At 42.3% G+C, this 24,825-nt stretch overlaps 1 protein-coding gene and 1 long non-coding RNA gene across 3 annotated transcripts; both read left to right on the top strand.

The window, feature by feature from the left end:
* Window positions 1-218: 218 nt before the first annotated feature.
* LOC119396542 (sodium- and chloride-dependent GABA transporter 1) lies at window positions 219-23,978 on the top strand. 2 transcript variants are annotated; one of them, XM_037663798.2, is made up of 14 exons: window positions 219-474; window positions 2,201-2,511; window positions 3,449-3,580; window positions 3,706-3,919; window positions 4,430-4,562; window positions 6,127-6,261; window positions 7,673-7,776; window positions 8,964-9,088; window positions 10,470-10,582; window positions 11,707-11,835; window positions 12,852-12,954; window positions 13,604-13,704; window positions 14,504-14,674; window positions 23,589-23,978. In XM_037663798.2, exons 2-14 carry the CDS (start codon window positions 2,223-2,225, stop codon window positions 23,688-23,690), a joined length of 1,851 nt encoding a protein of 616 aa, XP_037519726.1. In that variant the 5' UTR covers window positions 219-474; window positions 2,201-2,222; the 3' UTR covers window positions 23,691-23,978. The 2 variants fall into 2 exon arrangements, with proteins under 2 accessions (XP_037519726.1, XP_037519725.1); XM_037663797.2 differs by having other exon boundaries at window positions 224-474; window positions 2,158-2,511.
* On the top strand, window positions 15,440-19,869 carry LOC125759033 (uncharacterized). Its single transcript, XR_007416601.1, has 2 exons — window positions 15,440-16,406; window positions 19,610-19,869. It is a non-coding gene; the product is annotated as an uncharacterized LOC125759033 (long non-coding RNA).
* Window positions 23,979-24,825: the final 847 nt, after the last annotated feature.

Genomic DNA, 24,825 nt, shown 5'->3' with positions numbered 1-24,825 from the left:
ACGAAGGAATCATTCGTACAAAAGTTTATATATTCTTAATACAAGTACAGTGTGTCATTATTTTAGTAGAGTGGAACTATTATTTGTTACAGTGTGCCTCGTATGCAGCCGTTAGAACACTATTTAAAAATGGAGAAAGCTAAGAGCGTGCCATTTTTATCCGTTTACATCGATAGTCATCATGGCTCTGGCTGTACGTACGATAACAAGTTTCGGCTGAAACGTTTCCATGCCGGCAAATTTGTGTGAGGCGACTCACCGGCGTTTTAATTCGAACGTAGGAACTTTCTCACGTAATTTTCGCCTCGCAATGCGTGTCGCTGCTTTATTAACGTTAGAAAATGTTCAGCTGCGCGTAAGCGTGCAGCACAGATAGGCCTTTGACTTCGCGAAAGCGCAGCATGTTATCTTTTCCTTTCCAGTCTACGAATCGAAGTCGGCTGCTCGAGTCACCTTGCTCGTTTTTCCTCGAGGGTAATGTTTCATTCTCTGTTATTATTTCGTTCGCATTATGCTAATGTCATTCCGCTGGCGAAGTACGTTCCGCGCGGCGTTCTTTATTGCCTGCTTCGATTGATCCGAACTGCAAAGTCATTTGCCGGTGTGCGTTCACTACTAAGGATCATTTATTGTACGACGGGGAACTTTCGCGCTATATATTGCCTGCCGAGTCCATCGCTTTGCGATATTTATGCGATCAAATCGAATTTTGTCCGTGCGATCAATCTAGCTGATATCGCGAGTGTCTTGCGTCGCTGTTACTGGCCTACTGCGGCTCTGCTGTGAACCTTTCTAGATGTAAAGGCGCTTTTGGAGGGCGGTACACTAGGAAGAGCGAAACTGATCACTGTCGCTAGTTGCATCATTTCCACAGCGAGCAGGACAAACCGGCTGCCCTAAAAGTTTAATGACCCGTCCTGAGTTTACCCATGTCAGCTGAGCCGTAAGTTTCCAACCGCTGGTTTTGAAGGTGCAAAGAGACGTGTTTGTGGTGTTTTATCGTTCGACTGCGTAATAAGACTCGCGTACAGTGTCCGCGCCGTCTGCACGCGTCGTGATAGCTTCGTGATACACGTACGATCGACCTTGGACTCTGTGCGGCGTCATCAAATGTACTACTACGGTGCCGCTTCTTATCCGAAAGACGGCTTGGTCGTATCGCTGCGTGCTTCTCGTCTTTGGGGGGCAATGTTTGCGCCCAAGCTGTGCGCGACTGCGTGGTGTTGCTACCCATGTGACAGAGGCAGTTTGATCGTCTTTTGTAGGGACATCGGTTCGATCTGTCTCGTACACTCGACTACGCCTTCGTTTTCTGGACGGGCGTCAGTTAAAGAAGCGCTTCACAAATCGCCTCCTTCACATAATGTGGAAGGAGGCTATTTATACAGAAAGTAAAAACAAAATGTTTCTGTCATGTAGCAGTTGCTGTGTTATCTGCACGTAGGAGCCGTCAGTATGCACGAAAGAATGATTAACCATAAACTGATTAAAGTATTCATTTATTTGGTTGCAGAATAAAGTGGGAGTGCTGAGGTTGAACAGCTGTACATTAGCACTGTGTATAGATTGACCAGCTGTACGCTTGCAAGAAATGCGCAGAGCCACATGCCAGTGCCAACTACACTTTCGACGGCTAAATCCCCAACTGCTGCAGTAGTGTTTGTTTACAGAATCCGTGCACATCGTGTCTAAACTGTGGTTCTAGCGTATGAGTTCTAGCGTACTCGTTTCAACCCTGCTTGGGTTTGGTGATCGACAAGAGTGTAGGGCTACCAGATAGTTGCCTAATATTTTTTGTGGAAGTTGCATTGGTTGAGTTAAACAACTGGTCGTGTCGCAGATTACCTTACGTAAAAACTTGTTAGTTTCTTCTGGGCTCTGTTCTATAATGATTTTTGCAATATTGAGAATTTGGACTTGTCGGTGCAGCATTATGAATCGGCGCACACCGAAACAACCAGGACACAGAAAGTGAAAGGGAACACACGACAGTACTGTTGCATGCTCCCTTTATGCGTCCTGGTCATTTACATGTGCTGTTTGATTTATAATGATTTTTGGTTTATGCCTTGGTCCCAAAAAAAGGCTGGACTGTTCTCTGACATTTGTTTTTCCTTTACTTTATGTATTGATTACTTTTGTTTTGCTTTTTTACAGTGAGCAGCACCTTATAGCGTCACTTGAATTTTTCTGGATGCAGAATGGTATTGTGACGAGCCTCAATGGAGACGGCCAGTTTCCATAGTTCAGTTAGTAAGGAGGCCAAAGATGGTGTGCCGGGGAGAAATAAGAGTGCGCCGTGTGACGAAGAAGTGCGGCCAAATGCCACAGCGGCACCACCTGTGGCAGCATTTCAACTGCAAGCAGCGGAAGATTCTTCTACCGCGGACCACACGCGTGATCGGGGCAAGTGGCAAGGTCGGCTCGACTTCATCTTTGGCTGCATCAACTATGCAGTCGGCCTGGGCAACGTGTGGCGCTTTCCCTACCTCTGCTACGAAAATGGAGGAGGTGTGCTGCCATTTACTAGCATCGTCCTCATTATGCAGGGCCCCCATATTACTCAGTGTCCTCAGTGTTAACATCATGACTGCCAACAGCCATTACCATAAAAGGCTGTTGAGCTGTTGCTAATAAGTTTAACCAGTCCGGTTTTATGCAGCTTTAAATGCAGCAACGTAGTGCAGGGAAGAATGGTAATGATCACAGCTATTACATGAAAAGATCATAGAAGTTTGTGCTCTTGATCACAGAATTTCTTCCAAATGCAAACTTTCTGGCCTTGGCAGTGTGCCTAGTGTCTTTTTTTTTTCATGCATTCTTTGTCTTCACAGTGAAAGTTTAGGTTGTTCTGTGGTTCTTGTTCAACGCTACCGTTTGCTCAACTAGGGATCCAGTGGAATTTCTTGGGGCCAGTTGTTTAATGAATACTCTGCATAACCATCTACTCTGTGAAGTTTGGGGAACATCCTACATTATGCGCAATGATAGTTTGGTTGCACATTTGAAATGTAAGCCAGTAAGAAAAGCCAGCAAGAAATATAAGCCATTGAGTAAGAAAAGAGGATACCTGGATTTCTGAATGAGAACTCTTTGATGGTACCTTGTGTTTCCCGATGCCTTTTTGGGGCGCAAATTTAGTGTAGTAATGGCATTTTATAGCTCTTTAATAGAGTGTAACAGTCGGCATTGCTAACTGCGTGTGCAGTTTGTTTTAACAAATGAAGAGCTGTCATTGTCTCTGTGCTTGTCTGGTGAAGCGTTCCTTGCAAGTCAAGTAGTCGGGTATTTTTGTCAGAAGTAGGGGCAATAAAAAAATACGTAACGAAGTGGAAAGTAACCACCACACGCAAGTTTGAGCACAAGCAAAGCCATCGATAAGTTCATAGACACATGCAAATCAAACTGTTTGTGCACCGTCCTCACACACTGGGTAATCTATTTGCAGGTGCCTTCCTGGTTCCTTACTTCGTATGCCTCGTCCTGACAGCCATCCCTTCATTCCTTCTTGAGGTGGCCCTGGGACAGTATGTTTGTCGTGGTGGCATTGGTGTCTGGAAGCTGGTGCCCATTTTCAAAGGTACTCCTCAAAAGCAATTTATTAATACGAGAGAAACTCTCCTTTTCTTAAGGGTCCTTTTAATGTGGGTGTGTTTGAGTATGGGTCGTTAAATTGTCCTTTATTTTTCCTCTTTACGGCTGCAGGTGTGGGCATTGCTTCCATGGTGATGGTGTTCTTTTCGAACGTGTACTACATCATTGTGGTCGCGTGGATTATGTTCTACCTTTTCGCGTCCTTCACCAGCAACCTTCCGTGGCAGGAGTGCGGCAACTACTGGAACACTGAACGCTGCAGGGAACCGAATGGGACCAACCTTGCCAACACCACCTTCACCACGCCTGTCCAGGAGTACTGGGAGTGAGTGTTGATGTCTTGGAACAAGTTGGTCGTAGAACAGTCAGCAGTGCTACCAGTCTCAGAGCCCCGAAGCACCCATATGTAACCTGGGAGATGGTGGGAATGCACGGTCAGGTGCTGGTATCAGTAATAAGCTGCGAACAGGCAAAACTGCAGCCATACCAAGCCTTTACAAAATTGTCGGTAGAGCCAGTAGAGCATATAAGAACATGCGTCCAATATAGCAGAGTATAAAAGTTTTATCTCTGATGTAGTAGAGCATTTAAAAAGGCTAGTGCTGGTATTTCACCTAATATTGAAAAGTGCTTGCAAAGTCTTGGCTAGATTTTCGGCAGTGGTACAACCTTTTGTCAGCGCATTCTTGTGTATGTCCCTATTCTTTGCACTGCATTATAATACGAACCTATGCCAGCTCACCCAGTTCACTGCATTAGTACTTCGGTACACCTAGTGTCAGTGGCCAAGTAGGCCCTCTTGATGCCCTTACAAGAAAGTCTGTTTGTGGTGCAGGAGACGTGTGCTCAACATCTCATCAGGGCTTGAAGACGTAGGCAATGTTCGCCCTGAGCTGGCATTGTACCTGCTGCTGTCATGGGCCATTGTCTTCCTGGTCACGTGGAAGGGCATTCATCAGAGCGGCAAGGTGAGTCTATCTGAACTTTGCGCATTCCTCTATTTCTTCCCAAATTTGTACTGCATTAAGATGGTAAGCTGAGCTAGTTGGTTGATGTTCATGATGAAAATTTCTTGCACCACTCACGAGTAGGACAAAGAATGGAAGAAACAATGATAACTTTCTTCTTTTCTTCTTACTTTTCAAAATAAGCTTGGTTGCGAGTTAGTGCCTGTTGTCATCGTTTCTTCTGTCCTTTGTCTTACCTGTGAGTGCTGCATGAAATTGTACTGCATTACATAGTGGCAACAAGGGCTGGCGAGATAAACCTTTATTTTGCACCAGCTACCACGTCACCATTTGCTGGTGTAGTGTGACACTTCAAGTGCATTGCAAACTGAGCATATCTTGTTGACTGTGTGCTTTAGGCTGTGATATTGTTAGGAAATGTGCATTCTTTCAGAGGTGCCTGCTCCTGCACATATGTTTCCATTTATTCGTTGTAATTCATTGTTTTCAAATAGCACCACAGAATAAGACAAGAAACTCGGAATAATGTGTGGACGCTAGTGCACATATTGTCTAGCAGTTGTGACTAACATCATTTGAGCGTCAGCGCTTGTGCTTGTTTGTGCGTTGTGTCTCATCTTTTCCTTTGGTGCTGTTCCAAAATAATTGAGCTAGACTTTGAAGACCAACTGTAACGAAGACATGGACTGCATAAAAAAATAAAGTTTATCTTCAGATAGTGCAGATACACAGCAGCCATCTTGTGAGATCCTGTGTTTGATGTACAAGCAAATGTGCTATCAAATGTTAACAAAAACAGATGTTTTTGGTGCCTCAACTGCAAAAACTGCCACTACTGTTAATCCCAGGAGTGATGCATAGAACTGAACAATTGAGAATTAGTATCGCTCCTTGGCATGACGTCAAAGATTCTATGGTGTCAATGGCATGTAGAAATTTTCAGAGGCGATGTGCTGCAATTCGTGTCCTTTGCATCATCTAGTACAGTGTGCATGGGCATGTTTAGTTATTGGCTGTTAAGAAGAAAATTAAACGATCAGTATCAGCCCTGTGGCATTGTCGACATTTGCTTCACATTATGTATTTCATGCCCCACAGTTATTTAACAGTTTAGCTAATCTGAAATTTTGTTGTTGTCTTCCTCTAAGTGCTTCACTTTTATGCTAGACACATACATGCGCAACCAAATGAATCCAACAGAAATTAGGCCAAGGAAAGCATAGGGCTCATTAATTGTTATTTTTTAACTCTAGTGTACTATAACAACAACATAAATTGAACAGTGACATGTGGGGACACAAACTCAGATGTGCACTTATGCTAGAATGGATGTTCTGTCTGTATTTTTGTGCACATTTAGCAAAGATTTGTTGCTTAGGATCTTCCTTTTGTATGTAGGCCATAGCCTACATACTCAAGTGTACTCAATATTTCATGCAAAACATACTGCATGCCGCAGCGGAAATGCTGATGCAGGGAGGTGACCTCGTTCATGACGCTCTGTCAATTGCTGCATTAGCGATGGTGACAGTTTGAACCTGATTGTGTGCGATTTGCTCTACAGATAATTTGGTGCACAGCCCTGTTTCCTTACGTGATACTGTTGGTGCTGCTGGTGCGAGGTGTGACTCTTCCTGGTGCCGACGCGGGCCTCCTCTTCTACGTGACGCCCAAGTGGGAGAAGCTACTGGACCCCCATGTAAGCTGTTAGGCCTGCAGTTTTTCTTTTGCCGCCTTCTTGGGCTACAAGTGGTTATTCTGTCAACTGCAGCTTTGGTTGAGCCAACATAGATGATTGGGCAAGTTGGCAATTCATGATCTAGGTATACTGTGTGGAAGAAAAGGATGACAAAAAAGAGTGGGGGAAAAGCGCTGACTATCAAATAGTCTGCGCTTGTCCTCGTATTTTTCGTCGTCCTTGTTTTCTTCCGCGCAGTATACCTAGATCATAAATCACCAACTTGCCCAATCTTCAGGGACGATTGTTAGACGGGGACAAGCGCGGACTATGGAATAGTCTGCGCTTGTCACCATCTTTTTCATTGTCCTTGTTTTCTTTTGTACAGTATACCTAGATAGATGATTGATTGAGTCATTCACGCCCTTCTTTTGTGAACGCACCATGTGCAAAGAAGATGGGACCTAGTATCACAAGCACTTGGTTGAAACTTTTTCATTCTTATGTATTTCATCCTCCCGTGGCCTTTCCAACCAAAACCACAGCAGCCTCTTTGCTTATTTCGTCGCATTTGTATGCTGAGGTGTACTTTTTCATCTTTAACCTGCTTAGAATAAAAGCCCTTTGTGTGGTTTGAGCATGCTCCCCGACTTTCCAGAAGCAATTTGGGCAAAAAATGCTAACATGATGTACCTGTTGGGCACCATTCATGGAAAGGTAATCTAAGCACACTAAAATCTTATTAATGTCAATTTTTGATTTCGGGCGCAGCAAACGTCTCAATCTTCTGTTATGTTGCATTAACAGGGATTGGTGGAACAGTGTGGCAGGCCGCTCCACACTTTCACAGAAGAAGAGGCTGGCAAGCTGCTGAGGAATTCTGAATTGCGGAAAACAGATGACAGAAAACCAGTTTCTATGTAGTATGAAATATCTGTTGAACCAATGTACATGAAAAAACAAAAACAAACGCTATAGCTGGGGATCAATTAAGGGCTGTCATGGCCACAGCCAGTATGGGAGGTTTGTCTGTTTGGACTACGATAGGTTAAGAAACTTAATTACTCAATAACTGTTTGTCAATACTGTAGTGCTAGATAGCAATGGCACAAAACCGGCTTCTCTGCAGCATGGAATTTGCACTGTACTAACATGCAAAAAGCAAACTGCAGGGGCTGTAGAGCACTTGGTGAAAAAGAAGGAAAAAAAAGAAAGAAACCTTACAGAGGTTGATAACTACTAATGATAAGGAATGCTCAATATGTTACGTAACCTTATCTTTAATGCATTCGTTTGAACCTACTTGGTTAGAACCTTTCGTGTGAATGCTTGGTGGGCTTGCATTCGAATGTTCATGGAGATTGTACTTGCTAGAAATCTATGGCAATTAGTGCTATGTACCTGATTCCATTGTAAGGCTTTTCCATTCCAGGTGTGGATAGCTGCTGGCACCCAGGTGTTCTACACGTTTGGCATTGGCTTTGGCTCCGTCATAGCCCTGGGCAGCTACAACAAGTTCCACCACAACTTCTTCAGGTTGGCTTTTTTTCTATCCACGTACAACCATGAAGCATTGCTTGAAAAGTAATCGATGCTAGTGCCCACATATTTAGTAGTTTGTAATCATAGGATGTCGGCAGAAGTCTTGCGGGCTGCTTGGCAGGTGATAACATGCAGCTGATCGTTTTATTGTCAATTCCTTGTTGATGTTTTGTGAAAAAAAAATAGAAATAAAGAAAGAAAATTCACGCAGGATCTCCTTTGGGAGTTGTCTAAGTGGTGCATAAACGTGCATTTTATTGTGGTAGGGGCCGTTCCTAAAACACTGTTTTCAGGCGGTATTGGCATGTTGTTTTTCATGTTCCCTCTAGCACTCGGGTGCGTGCCATGGGATAGCGCTCGAGACGCTGCCCCATGGCACGCGCATCCTGCAACCACTGAAATGCAGGCTTAGCATAAAAGTTTCACAAAGCTTGAATTTTCCCAATGTGTGCAGTCCTCCCTGTCGGCTTTACGTCTTGTCCTGCAGAGGGCTTATATATTCCACTTTCACGATACTCAACGAGAAGCCTTCATAGAGAGTGTTATCTTGATACATTTGTTTTGCATCGTGGGTACAATGCATTCATGTAGCTCACATATGTTCATACTTTGCAAGCATAGACGCATAGCATAGTGGTTGAGACACTCACCTTCGGATAATGAGGACCCGGGTTCAAACCCAAGTCTTGGAGTGAAGACTTGATTTCTACTTATGCATTTTATTTCTTTATAGTGGCGATCGTCTTATGTGACAGACAGATGGATGGACGGACAGTTTTATCGTTGAGTTAGCATAGAAATGCCTACGCATTTTAAAAAAAGGAGGCAAGGCTCGTTACATGATATTGATGTGCTTCCATGCTATGGCTCATGAGAGAACATTAGGAAGCTGTGCCACTCGTAGAAGCTAGCCAAGGCAAAGTGGGAGTATGTCTTTACTGACAGTGGCTCTCGTTACCTGATGCCCTACGAATGGCAACAACTAAAATTTGTCTTCATTTATACAGTGAACCGATTTGAGGAATTCTTTATTCTCCAATCATGAACTGATTTGAAAAATTCTTTTGGTAAGACCCTCCCTAGGCTGTGCCTCAGAACTTGCAGTGTGTAACCAAAATATGCAGTCAGGCCTGGCGAGGGGCCCTTTCAATTTGCTTATTGATCTTAGTGTTGATATGCAGGGACTCAATGGTGCTGTGTGTGGTGAACCCAATGACTAGCATTGTGGCAGGTGTGGTGATATTCTCGGTGCTGGGTCACCTGGCGCACATAACTGGCCGCGACGTCGGCGATGTGTTTCGCTCGGGTGAGTGACATTTTTTCCAATTGCGAGTCCAAGAGTATATGACTAATGAGTTTGGTTATTTTACCTGTCTACTGATATTACTTGATCGAAATATTAAAAGTTTATTTGTGACTTGCTCATTTTTTTGTTGTATATAAGGGAAATTAGAAGTTATTTAAGTACCACTGTAGATGGCATGCAGTGATATGAACGTGGTTAAATATTAGGTCCTCATTAGGCTTGTGCTAATATTCGAGCACTTCGAATATTCGAACGAATAATACAGTAATCGAATTTGCTTCGATTCGAATTTAAATTATTGAAAATTTCGAAGTATTCGTAATAACGAATAGGTGTATATTAGTCCGCTTATAACCCTCCTGTAAAGGTGGTTTCACTGCAGTGCAGGGGTGTTGTACCGTGAATACAGCTTTCCAGGAAAAATCCGCACGATCGACTTGTAACTTTTTGTAAAGGTGGTTTCACTGCAGTGAAGGGGTGCTACACCGTGAATACACCTCTTCAGAGAAAATCCGCACTGCCGCGAAGCCCCACTTTAAGGTTAAATGAACACATTACCCTCACATCGATTCATCATTTTTTAAGTTTAAAATCTTGTTATACCGGCTTATATGCTCCAAGTATAGTAAATTTTAAAACGTAACATATTTTTCAGGTTATCATTTGCATTCTACCGAAAGCCAAATCCTGCTACTATTCAAAGTTGCTTCCACTTCCTTTGAACCAAAAAGAATGACATTTGCACATGCCTTGTTACAATTAAAAAAAAAAAACGTTGTGCAGGTTGGTTGGGTCATGACAGATATGCTCATCTTTCTTTATAATATGTGATATATACTATTCGAATTCGATTCGAACTTATTCGACCAAAATCACTATTCGCTTCGAATTCGCTTCGAACCTGAAATTTACTATTCGCACAAGCCTAGTCCTCATATATTTTCTGGGTCAGTATTCTAAAGTGATCGCTTTTGGCAGTACTTTCAATTTTGCAAGATTAGTACCAGATGCATCAGCGTCCACAAGCGATAACATTTCTGGCCCACTGTCTTTGCATGATCGGCACATTGCCATACTGCTTTGGTTCGTAGACAGCTTGTGCTAGTCTCGTAAAAATCCTGCGAAAGTACCTTCAAAAAGGTTGTCCATGAATACGGCCCCAGATAAGGGCTCTGACTCAGTGGCAGCAGTTTGTTTTTGGTTGTTCATGTTTTTGGTTAAGTGAATATATTCTGATCCCCCAAGTAATGTGGGTCAAGTTTCCGCTCCGTTTTCGAGTCTCTCTAATATAGGTGAATGGGAGGGACATGTTGGTTTACTGTAAACAGCGTAGGTGATAAAATGTTGTGCACCCAGACCCAGAATATGGTAAACATTTCAGGACCGGGCCTTGCATTCCTAGCCTACCCAGAAGTTGTGGCCAAAATGCCAGCGGCACCTGTCTGGTCGGTGCTGTTCTTCGTGATGCTGCTTGTGGTGGGCATTGACAGCCAGGTCAGTTGCGTGCAGTGTTTAGGTGTGCTTCCTAAAATTTTAACACATACTCGTCTTTATTTGTCAACATATTGTCCGGGGCATTACATACAGTGGCAAAAGTGCTTGTCCTGTTGTCCTTCCTTTTTCGTGTTTGTCTGTAGTGCGCTTAGTTCACTTAAACTATAACTTTAAGAGGAATCACTAAAGGTGCGCCCTAAAGGGGTCCCCATCAGGTTTCAGCACTGCAAACAGACTAGCACAGCGTGTAGACCACCTGGTAGCAATCTCGTCTGCAAATTGCGGTATGCCTGCATGATGTGAAAGCTATCTAAATCTAGTTGCTTCTGCGTGTTCGGCCAGTGCGTTCGATGAGATCTTCTTTCTTACATCGTACATGTGCTGGCGGGACAGGCAACCTTCAGCAAATACTCAAGCAGCACATGTATGATGTAAGAAAGAAGAAGGTTTCACGAACGCACTGGCCGAACATGCAGAAGCAACTGGCTACAAAATAGACTGGGATAAGGCAAGGATAATGGAAAGAGAAAACAACTTACCGTCTTAGCTTTATCTCGAATCGCTGACAATCCAAACAACGGCACACATGCTTAAGTAATGACAGACTTCCCACACGTGTACGCACGTTGCCTATGTCATATTTTAAAACATACATTCGATGAAACCTTCTTTCTTACATCATACGTGTTCTGCTTGAGTCTTTTCAGAAAGTTGCGCATACAAATATGCATGGAACAGGACTGTTTGTGCATTCATTTTTCATTGTGAACAAAGCTCCCGTGCAGGAGCCGGAACGTCTTGCTTTTATGTGAACATTCGCGGTCGGTGCCTATTATAATTGTCGTCATCATGCAACTGGACACTGCCAAATTAGGTTAAATGAAGGCGCATTTATTACGCAGCAGGTTCACTTCATCCAAACCCCTATGTTTCTCACTCTTTCTTAGCGAATAGTTGACATAACTAGCATAAACACGTTGTATACAAAGTGCCCCAAAGGATTAACCAAAATTCTTGGTGGATACTGGTGAGGGGCCCTTTAATCATCACTGCAGTTGATCACACTTGTTATTCTTCACATGTTGTCGTTGTAGTTACCGAGGTGTATTTGTGTGGTTTTGCAGTTCTGCACAGCTGAGGCCCTCATAGCTGGCCTCATCGATGTGTGGCCTGTGCTTCTGCGAAACCGACAGCAAGTGACGCTTCTCTTTTGCACCATCCAGTTCCTCTTGGGGCTCAGCATGGTCACCCAGGTGAGAGACTGCCATCACTCTTTTCTTGAACGGGAAGCGGCATTTGCATAAATCACTTCGACAAATGCTGCAAGAATTTGTGTAAAGCTATTTAATTGTCAATGAGAATGAACAAAAAATTCAGGAGCCTTTGCCCTATCAGGAAAATGGGGGCAAGCGAAGCTTTGTGTGTGCATGCCTGACCTATTACTTCTCTGTCTTTCTTTCTACTGCATTGTGCAATGCTCCCTCCTAACTGTTTCCTTCCATGCCGGAAATTAGACCTTCATCCACATGCTTAGCAATGCAACACTTAAGTCGCTACAGGCACCAACGACAATCATGCGTTCATATCCAGGCAACAATGAAATGTGGCGACATGAAATGACAAGTCACCTTTATAAAAGCTCAAATTGCCATATCAGTAACGGCTGATTGCCGACAAGCCCGTGATTGAGAGAGCACAAATTATTAGAAAACGGCGCATACAAATACGGATGTGACCAGCGCACCTTCGAGGACCGCATTTCTTTACACTCGCTGTCGCCGGTTTTTCGCATATGGTGCCGCTACTGAAATCTGTTAGTTATAAAAGCTTAACTTAAAAGTGACGGAAGTCTGCTTTCCGGCATTGAAAATGCTGCTTGATGTGAAAGCATTTGAATGCTCCCCTGTCTGCTGTATTTCTTCTTTTTACGCGTCTCTGCTAGCAATCACTTAAGCTTTTGCGGGTGGCTCTTTTCATCCTGAACTCTGTGTGCGAAAAGCCTGCTTAAGGGCAGACGTAGCGCTTTAAAACATTTTTTAAAATTCTTCATCGATTTTGATGGAACTTGCAGAGTTTAAGAATATTTGTTTGCTGATTTCAAATATTCAATTGCTTTTTTTCCTATGATAAGTAGTTTCCAGGATATCACAAACACCTAGGAAAAAAAAAATCTTTGTATGTCTGCACACTGAGTGATATTTCCCATATGCAAATGTTCTGCTTTATTTCTGCATCTTTTTTAAGCAGCCATTGTTGTTCTCTGTTTCAGGGTGGCATGTATCTATTCCAACTTGTTGACAGCTATGCTGTGTCGGGCATGACACTCCTGTTTATAGTGTTTTTCCAGAACGTGGCCATCTCCTGGTTTTACGGTGAGTCCTCTTTACACTTTCTTCTGAGCACACTTGAAATCGAGCAACACTTGGGGCTAGAAATCTATTTATGGTACGAATTGCAGCCAACAGTGAAAACAATATTTCTTGGCATACTCGAGCTTGTGATATTGTCACATTCACTGGGTTATGTTTTCTTTCACCTTTGTGACCAATATGATGCCGTCGTGCTTCTGCTACAAAGCAACAAATGCGCATCTGAAGGATATTTCTGGTCACTTGCAGGTACTATTGAAACTTTTGGGATCATCCTGCAGTTGTGCTTTTACCATCAACATCATCATCAGTGTCCTGTCTTTTATTTCAAACACATGATCACAATGCAATGCAGGGCTTCAGCACAATTTTACAGCACATAGCTGTTAGTATGGAGATCTCTGCTGAGCTGGTTTCACGAGATATCTGCTTTCAACCGTTGGCTTGCTTCCCTTGGTCTTTCACACAGTTTTACCTCAGTGGAGTTGTCAGGGGGCATAAAATACCTGGCGGGATCACACGTGCTGCTTTGAGCATTATCTTGCAGCATATGCAATTTGGGCTTCGTATTTGTTAACTCTCTTTTGCAGATAATCCATCTACTACCCCAAACACACATGGTGGACAATTTGGTTTTTGTTTTTCATTGCAGGTTCCAACAAGTTTGCCAGCAACATAAAAGAGATGATTGGCTATGCACCCAACTGGTTCTTTCGTGCTTGCTGGATGGTGTTTGTGCCCTTCTTTTGCATTGTAAGTAGAGAGCAGTGTACGTGTTATGCAATTTGGCTGTCAGGTAAACACGGGCAAAATAGTTTCGCCACGTGCGTCGTTGGCGGTGCCAGAATTAGTTCGTTCCCAGTGGGGGCAGCGACAGTGAGAGAACTATGAAGGGGGGGGGGGGGGGCAAAGACATGCACCCCTGAACTAACTTGGTTTAGGTTCAGCTTTCTGGTGCATCAGAGGGGCGACGGGGACAGCAGCCTTCTCTGCTTCTTGCCCTCCCCCCTCTTTTTGCCTCTGTTGTGAATGAGGTCCAGCGAGATTTCACACTGTATTCTACAATTATATATCAATTTGAAGGCTAATGAAATGAGCCCTTAGAAAGCCACTACAAATGCTGCAGGCATATTTATGACTTGTACTTGATTAATAAATTAATTATCGAACTGTTTATATATGTATACAATGTGTAGTACACCCAACAGCAAAAGTTTGTGGGACACGAAATATTCAAGAAAGCTATATTCTTGCAGTGTCTGGGATCATAACCTCGAAATAAATGTTCCAGCATGTAGTTGGTACTGCAACCTATACAGTCACCAGCTAGATAACAAGCATTAGGCACTAATAGAGCAGAAATTTTGATTTGTTGGGGAGCCAACGTCCCGTAGACTTTTGCTGTTAGGTGTACCTACGTGGACATGTGAGTACTATATAGAGAAGGAGGTCCCATAGCAGCACAAAGCTGAGCATGCTGTTCCCTTTTGCATAATGCAAGCATATGCAACCTTTGAAACTGCTGTAACCTTTCACTTTCTTGTCCTTGCAGACCATATTTGTATCATCCATCATTCAGTACCGGCCACCTGTATATGCCAAGACTTACTTCTACCCCTGGTGGGGCGAGCTAATTGGCTGGTTCATGGCATTAGTATCCATGATGATGATTCCCACCTATGCCATCTACTACCTAATCACCACCAAGGGCTCTCTTTCCAAGGTGTGCCTTTGATAGTGCACTTGCCTGTGTCAAGTTTTATTTTGTTGAATAGGTATCCGTTAATAACAGGCATTTTTGATACATAGAATTCCAGCTGTTTCGTTGGAAATGTGTACATTTACCATCCAACATACATGCAATCACTACCGAGGGATCTCTGTTTAAGATGTGCTTTTGATAGTGTGCTCAAGTATCTTGCATTGCATTTTGTTGAATTGGTAATATGCAGTATTAATGGACGCTTTTATTCTAATATATTTTAGCTGTCTTCCTAGCCATACATTCATCAGCTCTAAGAGAACTTTAACCTTCATTTTCCTGTTTATTAATTGTGGTAATTAACACATTACTGCAATTTTAGCATGTACGAAGTTTAGAAAGAATGCGTTATCGGATGCATTTAGCATTTCTCTACAGCATCTTTTCAATGTGAAGTAGAGAGTGATGGAAGCAAGTTCACAGCGATGGTGACAAGCCCTGTTAGTTCAGCAGCATCAAAACTGTGTTCTTTTTTTTTTTAAGAACAGCAACAGATCCTGGCTACCACTTCATTTCTGAATTGAAATAAGTGAAGAAGGGGCAAGTTCAGATTTGAGAAGCTCGTCGAACATTCTGCATTTGTCACGCTTGCTTTGAGTGACATGAAAAGGCTTCAGCACTAAATCAAAAAGTTAGCATGTATACACATAATGTGCCACAGTTCCTATTGTGTCCTCATGTACAAATGGGACACGCCACACCCAATTGCCATTTACGTTGATAGTTAAGTTGGATTTGTTACTTTCTGGTATCGATCAAGAAGATGTTAGACCCTGTTTTGTTATATAGAGTAATTTGTTGTATCTATGTCTACCATACTGAGGCTTGACTATATTGTAATCTTTCCAGCTAGTCAATTATGCCTCACTTTTATCTTTAATTTTCTCTGCTGTCAAGTAATTATGTGGTGTCACAACCAAACCTGCATATTGCTTTTCTGAAAAGGTTCACAATGTAGAGTATTTTATAGTGCTAAGCAGTCCAACCTAATTACATGTAGGTAATCTGTGTTACAAAGCCAACAAAGCCAGAAATGGGTGCACCTAATACCTGAAGGCTTCTTGTATGTATTTGATGCTCAATTCATATATTAAATTGTACCTCCATGTGATAGATATTATTTGCTGTATGTTAATCAAGCTGTTTTCTTTGCACTGATGTCTGATTCATTCTGAAACAGTCTTTGAAACTTGACTTCATGTGCTTTAAAGGCAGCTTATATGAGCACATGTTGATTACATAACTTTGAGTTTACCAAGCCTTTTAGTGTGTCATGTATTTTGAACCAAGCACACTGGTTTTTGTAATGATTGTCATCTGCCTTCTTCTCAAGTCACGTGTATGGCTTTTGTGAAATTGTTCAAGAGCTGCCTAAGAAGTAATGCCCACCACTTTTTTTTTTTTTGCTGATATTGTTGAAATAAGCGAGGGACCTCAAAATTTGTGCTATGGAATACTTGTGACCTTGAACCTTACAACACTAGTATTTGCTCAGTGATTGGAGAGGAGCAGCACTATAGCAGACTGTGAGGTAGGCCTTACTTTCTGACAATATCTGATTTTATGGTGGTCTTGAACGAAGTTAAGAAACATGCAAAGGCATTTGATTTGACAATGGGAGGTACATCAAGACCCTTCACAAACTAAAGTGTCAGTACCAGCGGTTTCGATGCAGTATAGGTAAGTCTACAGGGTGATTCCACGTAAGATCGAACAAACGATGGCTGGTCGACCTCTCAAATTTATTTCAAAATTTTATATATTATTGCCTGATGAGTGGAAAGAAGAGATCCGCAATTTGTTTTGCCGCCAAAAATTTTTTCGTACCACAGGAAATCAATAATGACGAAGAGGTGGAGTGGAGCGCTCATCCGCTCTGCTGTTTTGGGCAACTTTCGTTATGAATTGCACAAAATATATTAAAGTTAGGTAGCTGAAATTTATTTACCTAAATATATGCATGTTTTTGCTTCTGCCCAGGTATTTTTAGTTTTTATGTGTAGTGTAGATGTTTTTATAAAAAACCTCAAAAATGACCCAATCGGCAAAATTTTCTTTACTTTCAAGGTCTTTATCTCAAAAAAGCCTTGTAGCAGAGGTACAAAAATTCCGCATTATGTTCTTCGCATGCGTATCTACCAAACTGCCAAATCTTGTATTTATATAACTTTTCAGTAAAGAGATATGATCGGGCTAAATTCAAGAAAACACCGAACAATGAAAACTTCTGATGACAATTAAAAAAAAAACCCCATTTTTTAAATTTCTTAAACTTTGTCCACTTATTCTCCTCCACATCAGCTTTCACAATCATTAAAAACATGTTGCATAATCTCGTTGCACTAATAGTTACGGCCCCTCCAATGAGACCATTAGGCAAGGATGGGCAATTCCGACTTCTTGCCCAGCAAGTGTATAAAATGCAGGCAGGATTGAATTTCTTTTTATTAAAAGGTCAGCAGGTACCTAAAAAGGGGTCGCCGGCACTGAAGACGTTAATTTTGAAATTATTTGGTCACTGCAGCGGCCACGAGCGCGGAGCTACCGAGTAGGCGCGCGTGCACCCGAGGTGCTCGTTGTAAGAGACAGCGCAGTGAGAGCTCGTTCTCGCGTCCTCAGACCGATTGGGTTCGAAACAGCAACACCTCTCGGGTGACTTGAACGCACGTGCACTGGAGCTTCGCTATTCTATCCGCCCTCTGTTCGCATCTCAGCTAGGCGCTGATAACACGGCGGAGATGGAAGCAAGATGAAAACTCTATAAGGAAGCTATGAGCGCTCGCTTCACGCACGCTGCTGCCACAGAAACTGCGCTGCGCCAGTTGCGATCAGTGGAAAACATGAACGTGGCGCTCCAGTGGCAAAGCAAAATATGGATTGTCAAAGGAAAGAAAAGCAAAACTATCGGTAACCGGATGCGCTTGTCTATATTAGATGTCGGCAGCAGACGGCGTGAACTGGCCGCGCGTTCGGTGCGCTGTTCACACTTCATTCGGCGCGGATAGTTCTTGTGCTTTGCTCTTACTCTACTCCTCCTGTGCGTCTCATGACGAGAAAGTATAGCTCTGAATGAGTCTATTGTGGAGACTACCTTTGGAAGCACAAGAAGCTTAAAGGAGTACTGACACGAATTTTTTAAAAATTTCGGATTGTTGCTCTAAATAAAAACACTGGTGTTGAGAAACCTAAAACGACTATTGTGGTGCCTGGGAATGCATCCTATATATTTTAATTAGCGACACCTTAAAAAGACACTTTCGGTTTCGATATCGAGGGGGTGGCTTCTCAGTGTCGTTTCATAGCAGTGTGACGTCACGGAGATACAGAAATTCGCGACGTACTAGCGGGAAATCCGTCATCTGCTCGTGGTGCAATAGACAACGATGAGTGAATTGTCGTCCAGTGACCCTGACAGTGATTTCTACGATTTAGGCTGCATGCAGGACGCAGAACTTGCGAACTCGGAGGAACTGTCTTGACTTGTCGGCATAATGTCCTTGCTGTGTGGCTGGCTTGCAAATGCTCAGCGACAAAAACTTCAAAATCAAATTAAAATATTTTATACGTGTTCTCCGACTCCAGTGTGTGGACAGCGTGGACACTGCATACCAACGAAGCAAAAAATGTCCCCTTTGCGATGTCTCAAAATCGTGTCAGTACTCCTCTAATTATTGCAAAGAAGCCAAAATTTCACAGAGTTACCGACCTAGACATAAATGCTTTCAAGGAACGTTTAACGCCCGAAAGATCAGTGACTGCCAGTGAGACGGACTACTTGTGCTACGCGTGCTTTCGCTACCACTGCAATGAAAGATCTTCACGGAACGCACAGTTTAACGATGACATTCTTATGCCCCCTGAAAAAGAAATCGACGCAATTAACCAGATCACTGCGACTACCGGTGCACGTGCGTTCAAGTCACCCGAGAGGTGTTGCTGTTTCGAACTCAATCGGCCTGAGGACGCGAAAACGAGCTCTCACTGCGCCGTCTCTTACAACGAGCATCTCGGGTGCACGCGCGCCTACTCGGTAGCTCCGCGCTCGTGGCCGCTGCAGTGACCACATATTTTCAAAATTAACGTCTTCAGTACAGGCGACACCTTTTTAGGTACCTGCTGGCCTTTTAATAAAAAGAAATTCAATCCTGCCTGCATTTTATACACTTGCTGTGCAAGAAGTCGGAATTGCCCATCCTTGCCTAAGGGTCTCATTGGAGAGGCCGTAACTATTAACTATTAGTGCAACGACATTATGCAACATGTTTTTAATGATTGTGAAAGCTGATGTGGAGGAGAATAAGTGGACAAAGTTTAAGAAATTTAAAAAATGGGGTTTTTTTTTAATTGTCGTCAGAAGTTTCCATTGTTCGGTGTTTTCTTGAACTTAGCCCGATCATATCTCTTTACTGAAAAGTTATATAAATACAAGATTTGGCAGTTTGGTAGATAAGCATGCGAAGAACGTAATGCAGAATTTTTGTCGCTCTGCTACAAGGATTTTTTGAGATAAAAACCTTCAAAGTAAAGAAAATTTTGCCGATTGGGCCATTTTTGAGGTTTTTTATAAAAACATCTACACTACACATAAAAACTAAAAATACCTGAGCAGAAGCAAAAACATGCATATATTTAGGTAAATAAATTTCAGCTACCTAACTTTAATATATTTTGTGCAATTCATAATGAAAGTTGGCCAAAACAGCAGAGCGGATGAGCGCTCCACTCCACCTCTTCGTCATTATTGATTTCCTGTGGTTCAAAAAAATTTTTGGCGGCAAAACAAATTGCGGATCTCTTCTTTCCACTCATCAGCCAATAATATATAAAATTTTGAAATAAATTTGAGAAGTCGACCAGCCATCGTTTGTTTGATCTTACGTGGAATCACCCTACAAGACTTTGCTCCATCATGACGCCCACGACCTTCACAAGTGACCTTTTTGACCCCATGGGGCAGGGGTCAGATTCGGTTGAACAGTGCTTACCCACACACCGTATATAGCGGTAATACTAGTCCTGATTGATGCTTTCCAGCAATCGTGGTCATCGCCAATCAATCATGCATTGTGCTAAACATGTTTTGTCAATGTAAGTTGAATAGTGCAACAAACAATTGTGTTCTTTGTTCATGAAGCTTGTCCTTCTAAATGAAAAATCATTTGTTCCATAGTTTCAGTCTGGCAAAAAAAAAAGACAAAGTTCGGCTAGGCAGGCGATAACGTGTGCAGGGATCAAGTGGTTATTCTCGCACGGAATTTCATGCATTTTCAGGAAACACATTTGAGGAAAAGAAAAAAAAAATTGCATGAGGCATTACTTCTTTGGCAGCTATCATACATGACAACATTGTTGCATTTGTTGTGATTTGCATGCTGTTCTGTAATTTGTGGTCATAGCAGTGAGATTGTTGGGTGCATTGTTACTGTGGAGGGTTGCATGTTGTGCATGCTTCTACAAAGCTTCTCACAATCCTAAAAAGATTATATCCTTTGGTGTTTATAGCGTCTAATGACTAATTGAGAAATTGTTCACATAATGTGTTATAACTAGGGAGCAAGTGCAGTTCCACCACATCATGGAATCCATTGTTACAGTTAACTGGCATGTAACTACTATATAATCTCTGGTCACAGTAGTGTACATTACTTGCTTCTTTTCTGTTCTGCGCAAACGTTTGCTTTTTTCTTCCCTCTGCTTGCTTGTACTAATTGTATGCCACCTCCTTTGGCCGCTTCATTTCAAGCGTAACATCCTTCAAGTCACACTGATCAAAATGGCTCTCATATTTCCCCAAAAGTGAAAAAGCTTTGCATCCATAGCTTATCACACAGCGGTTGATACATTCAACCCAATAACAATGTTGAACAGCTGTTTCAACTGTGCAAGTATCACTGGTGTTGTGGGTGTGCTTTTTTGTTTGTGGGCAACTATACTGTACAGCAGGGGTGTCAAGCTCACCTCAGCAAGCAGGCCACGGTCATGAAATCTAATACCGCAAGGGCCAGGACAGTGAAGAAGGCAGGAGCGGGGGATGGGGGGTGGGGTAGATTGTACAAAATGACAACTAATGTGGCCATTTGAAATGTGGCATTCCCCATATCTTTTATGTGGGCAATTTCTGAATAGTATTTGACATCAGGATTCCAATACCATATCGATACATATCTCAAGAATGAAATCTAGATGCATATCCTGAAATACAGAGCTTCTGTTTCACGGTTATGTTTCAAAACATAGTGAGCACATGAGGTGCCTCATTAAAAAGTGACTGAGACCTGTCAAGTCTGTGTAGCTCATGAATACACTTATTAAGAAGATAAAATAATATCGGACGAAGACAGTCATGTGCGGGCTGCGGGCTGCTAGCGAAGGGTTCGGCCCGCGGGTTGCGTGTTTGAGACCCCTGCTGTGCAGTGTGTACCCTGGCCTCTTTGACAGCTTCCATAAACCGGTATTCACTTTGAACTTGGAGTTAAAAAGGAAGCTTTAGCTTGGGAACTCCTTTCCAAATTTAATATGGCAATGGAGAAATCATTAGGGGTGTGCGAATATCGAATTTTTCGAATACGAATCAAATACGAATATCCAACTTCGAATATCGAATCGAATATCGAATATCAAAGGGAAAATGCCTCCACAGTAACAATATTTTATTTAACATGTAGCTATTTGAAAAAAAAAAAACATTAACAGCCTGACTGGCAACAAAACATACACTGCTATCTCCAGAACACAATGTCCAAGCTAGCACAATGCACATCACAACCCAAGCAAATATTACGGCACAAGGCGTCTCTCATAATCATATGGTGGTTTTGGGACGTTAAACCCCAGATATTATTATTATATTAAATATTACGGCACAATGAAAGTAATGACTAGATGTTATCATGAAGAAATATGAGTTGCTCCACATGATCAGGCAGCAGGCGCTCCCTTCTAACAAAGACAACCCCCCCCCCTGCCACTGAAAAGGCACGCTCGCTTGGAACAAAAGTGCCTGGTATAGGGAGGTACATGGGGCAAATCTTTGCCAGACTGGGGTATCTGAAGGTGCCTACAGTCCGCCACCACTCACATGGGTCACTGTCTTTCTTCACAAGTGGTCCCGCATAGTGAACGCGTGGTAGTGCGGCACGTTACGGCCGCATAATATTGAAAATGTACGGTTACATGATCGCCAACAGCGCTGCACGTCGGAGATGCACCAGCATTAAATCATGCGTATTGGGGCGCTCGTCGCAGGCAGATATCGTGCCTCCGTGTACTTACTCAAGGTGTGTCGCTCCTCTCGGCAACGTTTTTAGCTATACGAACGCAGCAGAAATGTGGAAGACGAGTTGTTTTATGCATGATAATCGATTCGCATATTCGAATTTTTCGATTATTTGAAGTAATCGAATATTCGAAACTTTTCGAATACACGATTTTCGAATCGAGTACGAATATTTCGAATGTAATATTCGACGAATATTCGGAACATTCGAATATTCGCACACCCCTAGAAATCATATTTCTTAGTAACCACTTCAACTTTGAAGAGGCTTGTTGCATGCCAGAGCAGTTATGATCTGGTTGCTGTAAGAAGTGGAGTTTCATTTGTGCCATAAATATTGCCTAATTTTAGAAAATTTGTCGAACATTGGTTAATTAAAAAAAACTTAAGTTAACAACTCTGCGACTGATCAATAAACAATGACGTCGCAGTTCTGTGAACCCTACCTAATAGCTCATCAAATGTAAACAAAATTGGTGTCATACACTGCCCTCAAATAAACATGCCATCAATTGAGCAGCAGTTATCTTTGCAAAATCCCTCTGAAAATTGTAGCAGTTTCACGCAAGCTTTTCAGCGTGCACACAACAAAGACGTGAAGGACTTTGTTGAGTGCATGCTGAAAACATTCAATAATGAATTCCTACCAACTCGCCCAGTTTTCTATACATTTACATTATACTTCCACGTAAAGTGTAAATTTATCACGTATGTCTTGTGGATACAGTCTAAAGGTCTGAAATATCTGTTTTTTGTATGCAGTTACAAGTTTGTAAACTCAAAGCTTTAAAACGAACCACTTCTTGTTTAAATCGGTCTAAAAAATTTCCTTAAAGCATTTTTATTCTGTGCACATATTTGAATATGGAAAATAGGAGTTGACCCCCAAGCTAAAGTTGACTTCGCAAGAACTTGCATCCCGGTTTGACCCTCATTCTGCGTTCTGGTGTGGAAAAATGCGGAGGAATGAACTGGTGTGGCGGGGTGTACAGAGATTGATAAAGCACAAAAGTAGTAGTTTGAACTTGTTGGTATCCCATGACATTCTGATTGCTTAGCGCAACTCAGAGTAAAAGGAAACAGAGGTAGGGGTGGAAGGGAGGACAAGACGACAGTGTGAAAGCTAACTTACAACTTGTTTTATTATTCCGTGAAACTGAAGACATTGTATGCACTCTGCATACCATGTGACATGCATGAGTTCCAAACATAGAAACCAAAAACACGTTAACAGATCTTTAACCGTTCAGTCGACATGTGCGGGCAGTTCAAGAAAAGCCACTTCTTTGTCTGACAGGGCTTAAATGGTGAGCTTGCACATGTGTCATCAAGCATTTTGATAGCTTTCACCTCAATAATTCCCACTGTGAGCTGATCGCAGCTGCGACTCGGGATGACACATTTTTGGAAACAAGCTGTGCAACCACATGTTTTGCAGTGCACTGCAAGAAACCCACAGGCTGTGATATAACTCTTAGCATTGTTTCAGTGCTTGAGCAGCCTATTTATTTCCTTTTACTCTGTTTGAGTTGCACTAAACACTCAGAACGTCATTGCTGAAGTAGTGTTGCCACTAGCCTTGCACTTTGTCCACCGCAGCGACTCCAACTGGGTGTAACGTCAACTCTGAAGCCAAAGCTTCGAGCCGAAACGGGGCCGCTCCTGGATCCGCCGGCGAAACCGACCCTTAGTGCCAACTGATGGGCCACCTCAGCAGCTCGAGGGATTGTTTGCCAAGTCTTCAGTGCCTGGTTGTAGGAGCATGACTTTGACCATGATGCGAACAGTTTTTTCCTGTCTTCAATGCGAAACTTGTGCTGCTTGAGGAAGACGCGTGTTACCCGAGGTCACCCAGATTTATTGTTGAAGCCGATGTGATTTTGTTGCATTTTTAACAGCTTTTTAAAAAAAAGTATACTCTATGTTTTGATATACAATATTTTTCCTCCTTGTACAACCAGAGAATATTTTGCCTATAATATATATAGATAACAATTTTTCACGTTGTTGTGTTGTTTCTTCCTCTACCAAACACACTCACTATCGGTCACACACTATCGGTTTTGTTCAGCTCCTGCGTGCATTTATACACGTGTGCGCATGAAAGAGAAAAATAAGCTGGTTTTGTTTGAAAGCTGATGCACAGCCGATAGCAACACGTTGAACAACTACACAAAGTAAGGGTTGTAGTTGTATCGAGCTGGTATGCGGCAGTAAAGATTCGCTTACTAATTAAATTAACAGCACAATGTCAACAACTCACAAGCAACTGTGAACAGATCTACCTTGATGACCACGAACACCCGCTGTTATGACTCTGGCATGATGGACAGTGCAGACAGTTGTGAACAAATGAATCGCATGGCCTCTTGCTTCAACACGGCTCCTAAACTTCCAGATAACGTGACTTAAGGGCACTGGGTAAGCCTTATACGTCCTGTGCATTTTTGGCCATTTTGAGGTACCGTTTTCTCAGTGACTGCAAGGGATATCCGCATAATGCATATACCATTTTCTTCCACATTTTGCGCTCTTTTAACTGAAACAAATTTATTTAAGTCTGACTAATATTAAAATTTTGGTGAATTTTTTGCCGCTAAGACCTACTAAATTCTGAGTTAATGTGCATCTGTGAAATTTTTGTAACTCAAAATTGTGAAGTGCATAATTTCCATTCTGCTTCAGTAGTTGTATGCATTTATGGAGAATACAAAAAAGAATAATCAGCTGGTTATCTTCGAATACGTAGGAAATAATGGCACCTAAGTAATAAAAATGTGGTTTTGAGATAATCGAATTTAAAGTTAGAAAACAGCTGAAAAGCAAACATAATTTG

The sequence above is a fragment of the Rhipicephalus sanguineus genome, chromosome 6 (genome assembly GCF_013339695.2).
Source record: "Rhipicephalus sanguineus isolate Rsan-2018 chromosome 6, BIME_Rsan_1.4, whole genome shotgun sequence".
In the NCBI taxonomy this organism is placed as follows: Eukaryota; Metazoa; Arthropoda; class Arachnida; order Ixodida; family Ixodidae; genus Rhipicephalus; species Rhipicephalus sanguineus.
The sequence above is the reverse complement of the archived record's forward strand: the minus strand, read 5'-3'. Positions and strand labels throughout refer to the sequence as shown.

Bases quoted from the DNA above. Each gene is read 5' to 3' on its own strand.
- LOC119396542 (XM_037663798.2), top strand. From the start codon at position 2,223: ATGGAGACGGCCAGTTTCCATAGTTCAGTTAGTAAGGAGGCCAAAGAT. The intron at 3,920-4,429 runs GTGAGTGTTGAT...TTTGTGGTGCAG, and splicing joins CCTGTCCAGGAGTACTGGGA to GAGACGTGTGCTCAACATCT. The intron at 6,262-7,672 runs GTAAGCTGTTAG...TTTCCATTCCAG, and splicing joins AGAAGCTACTGGACCCCCAT to GTGTGGATAGCTGCTGGCAC.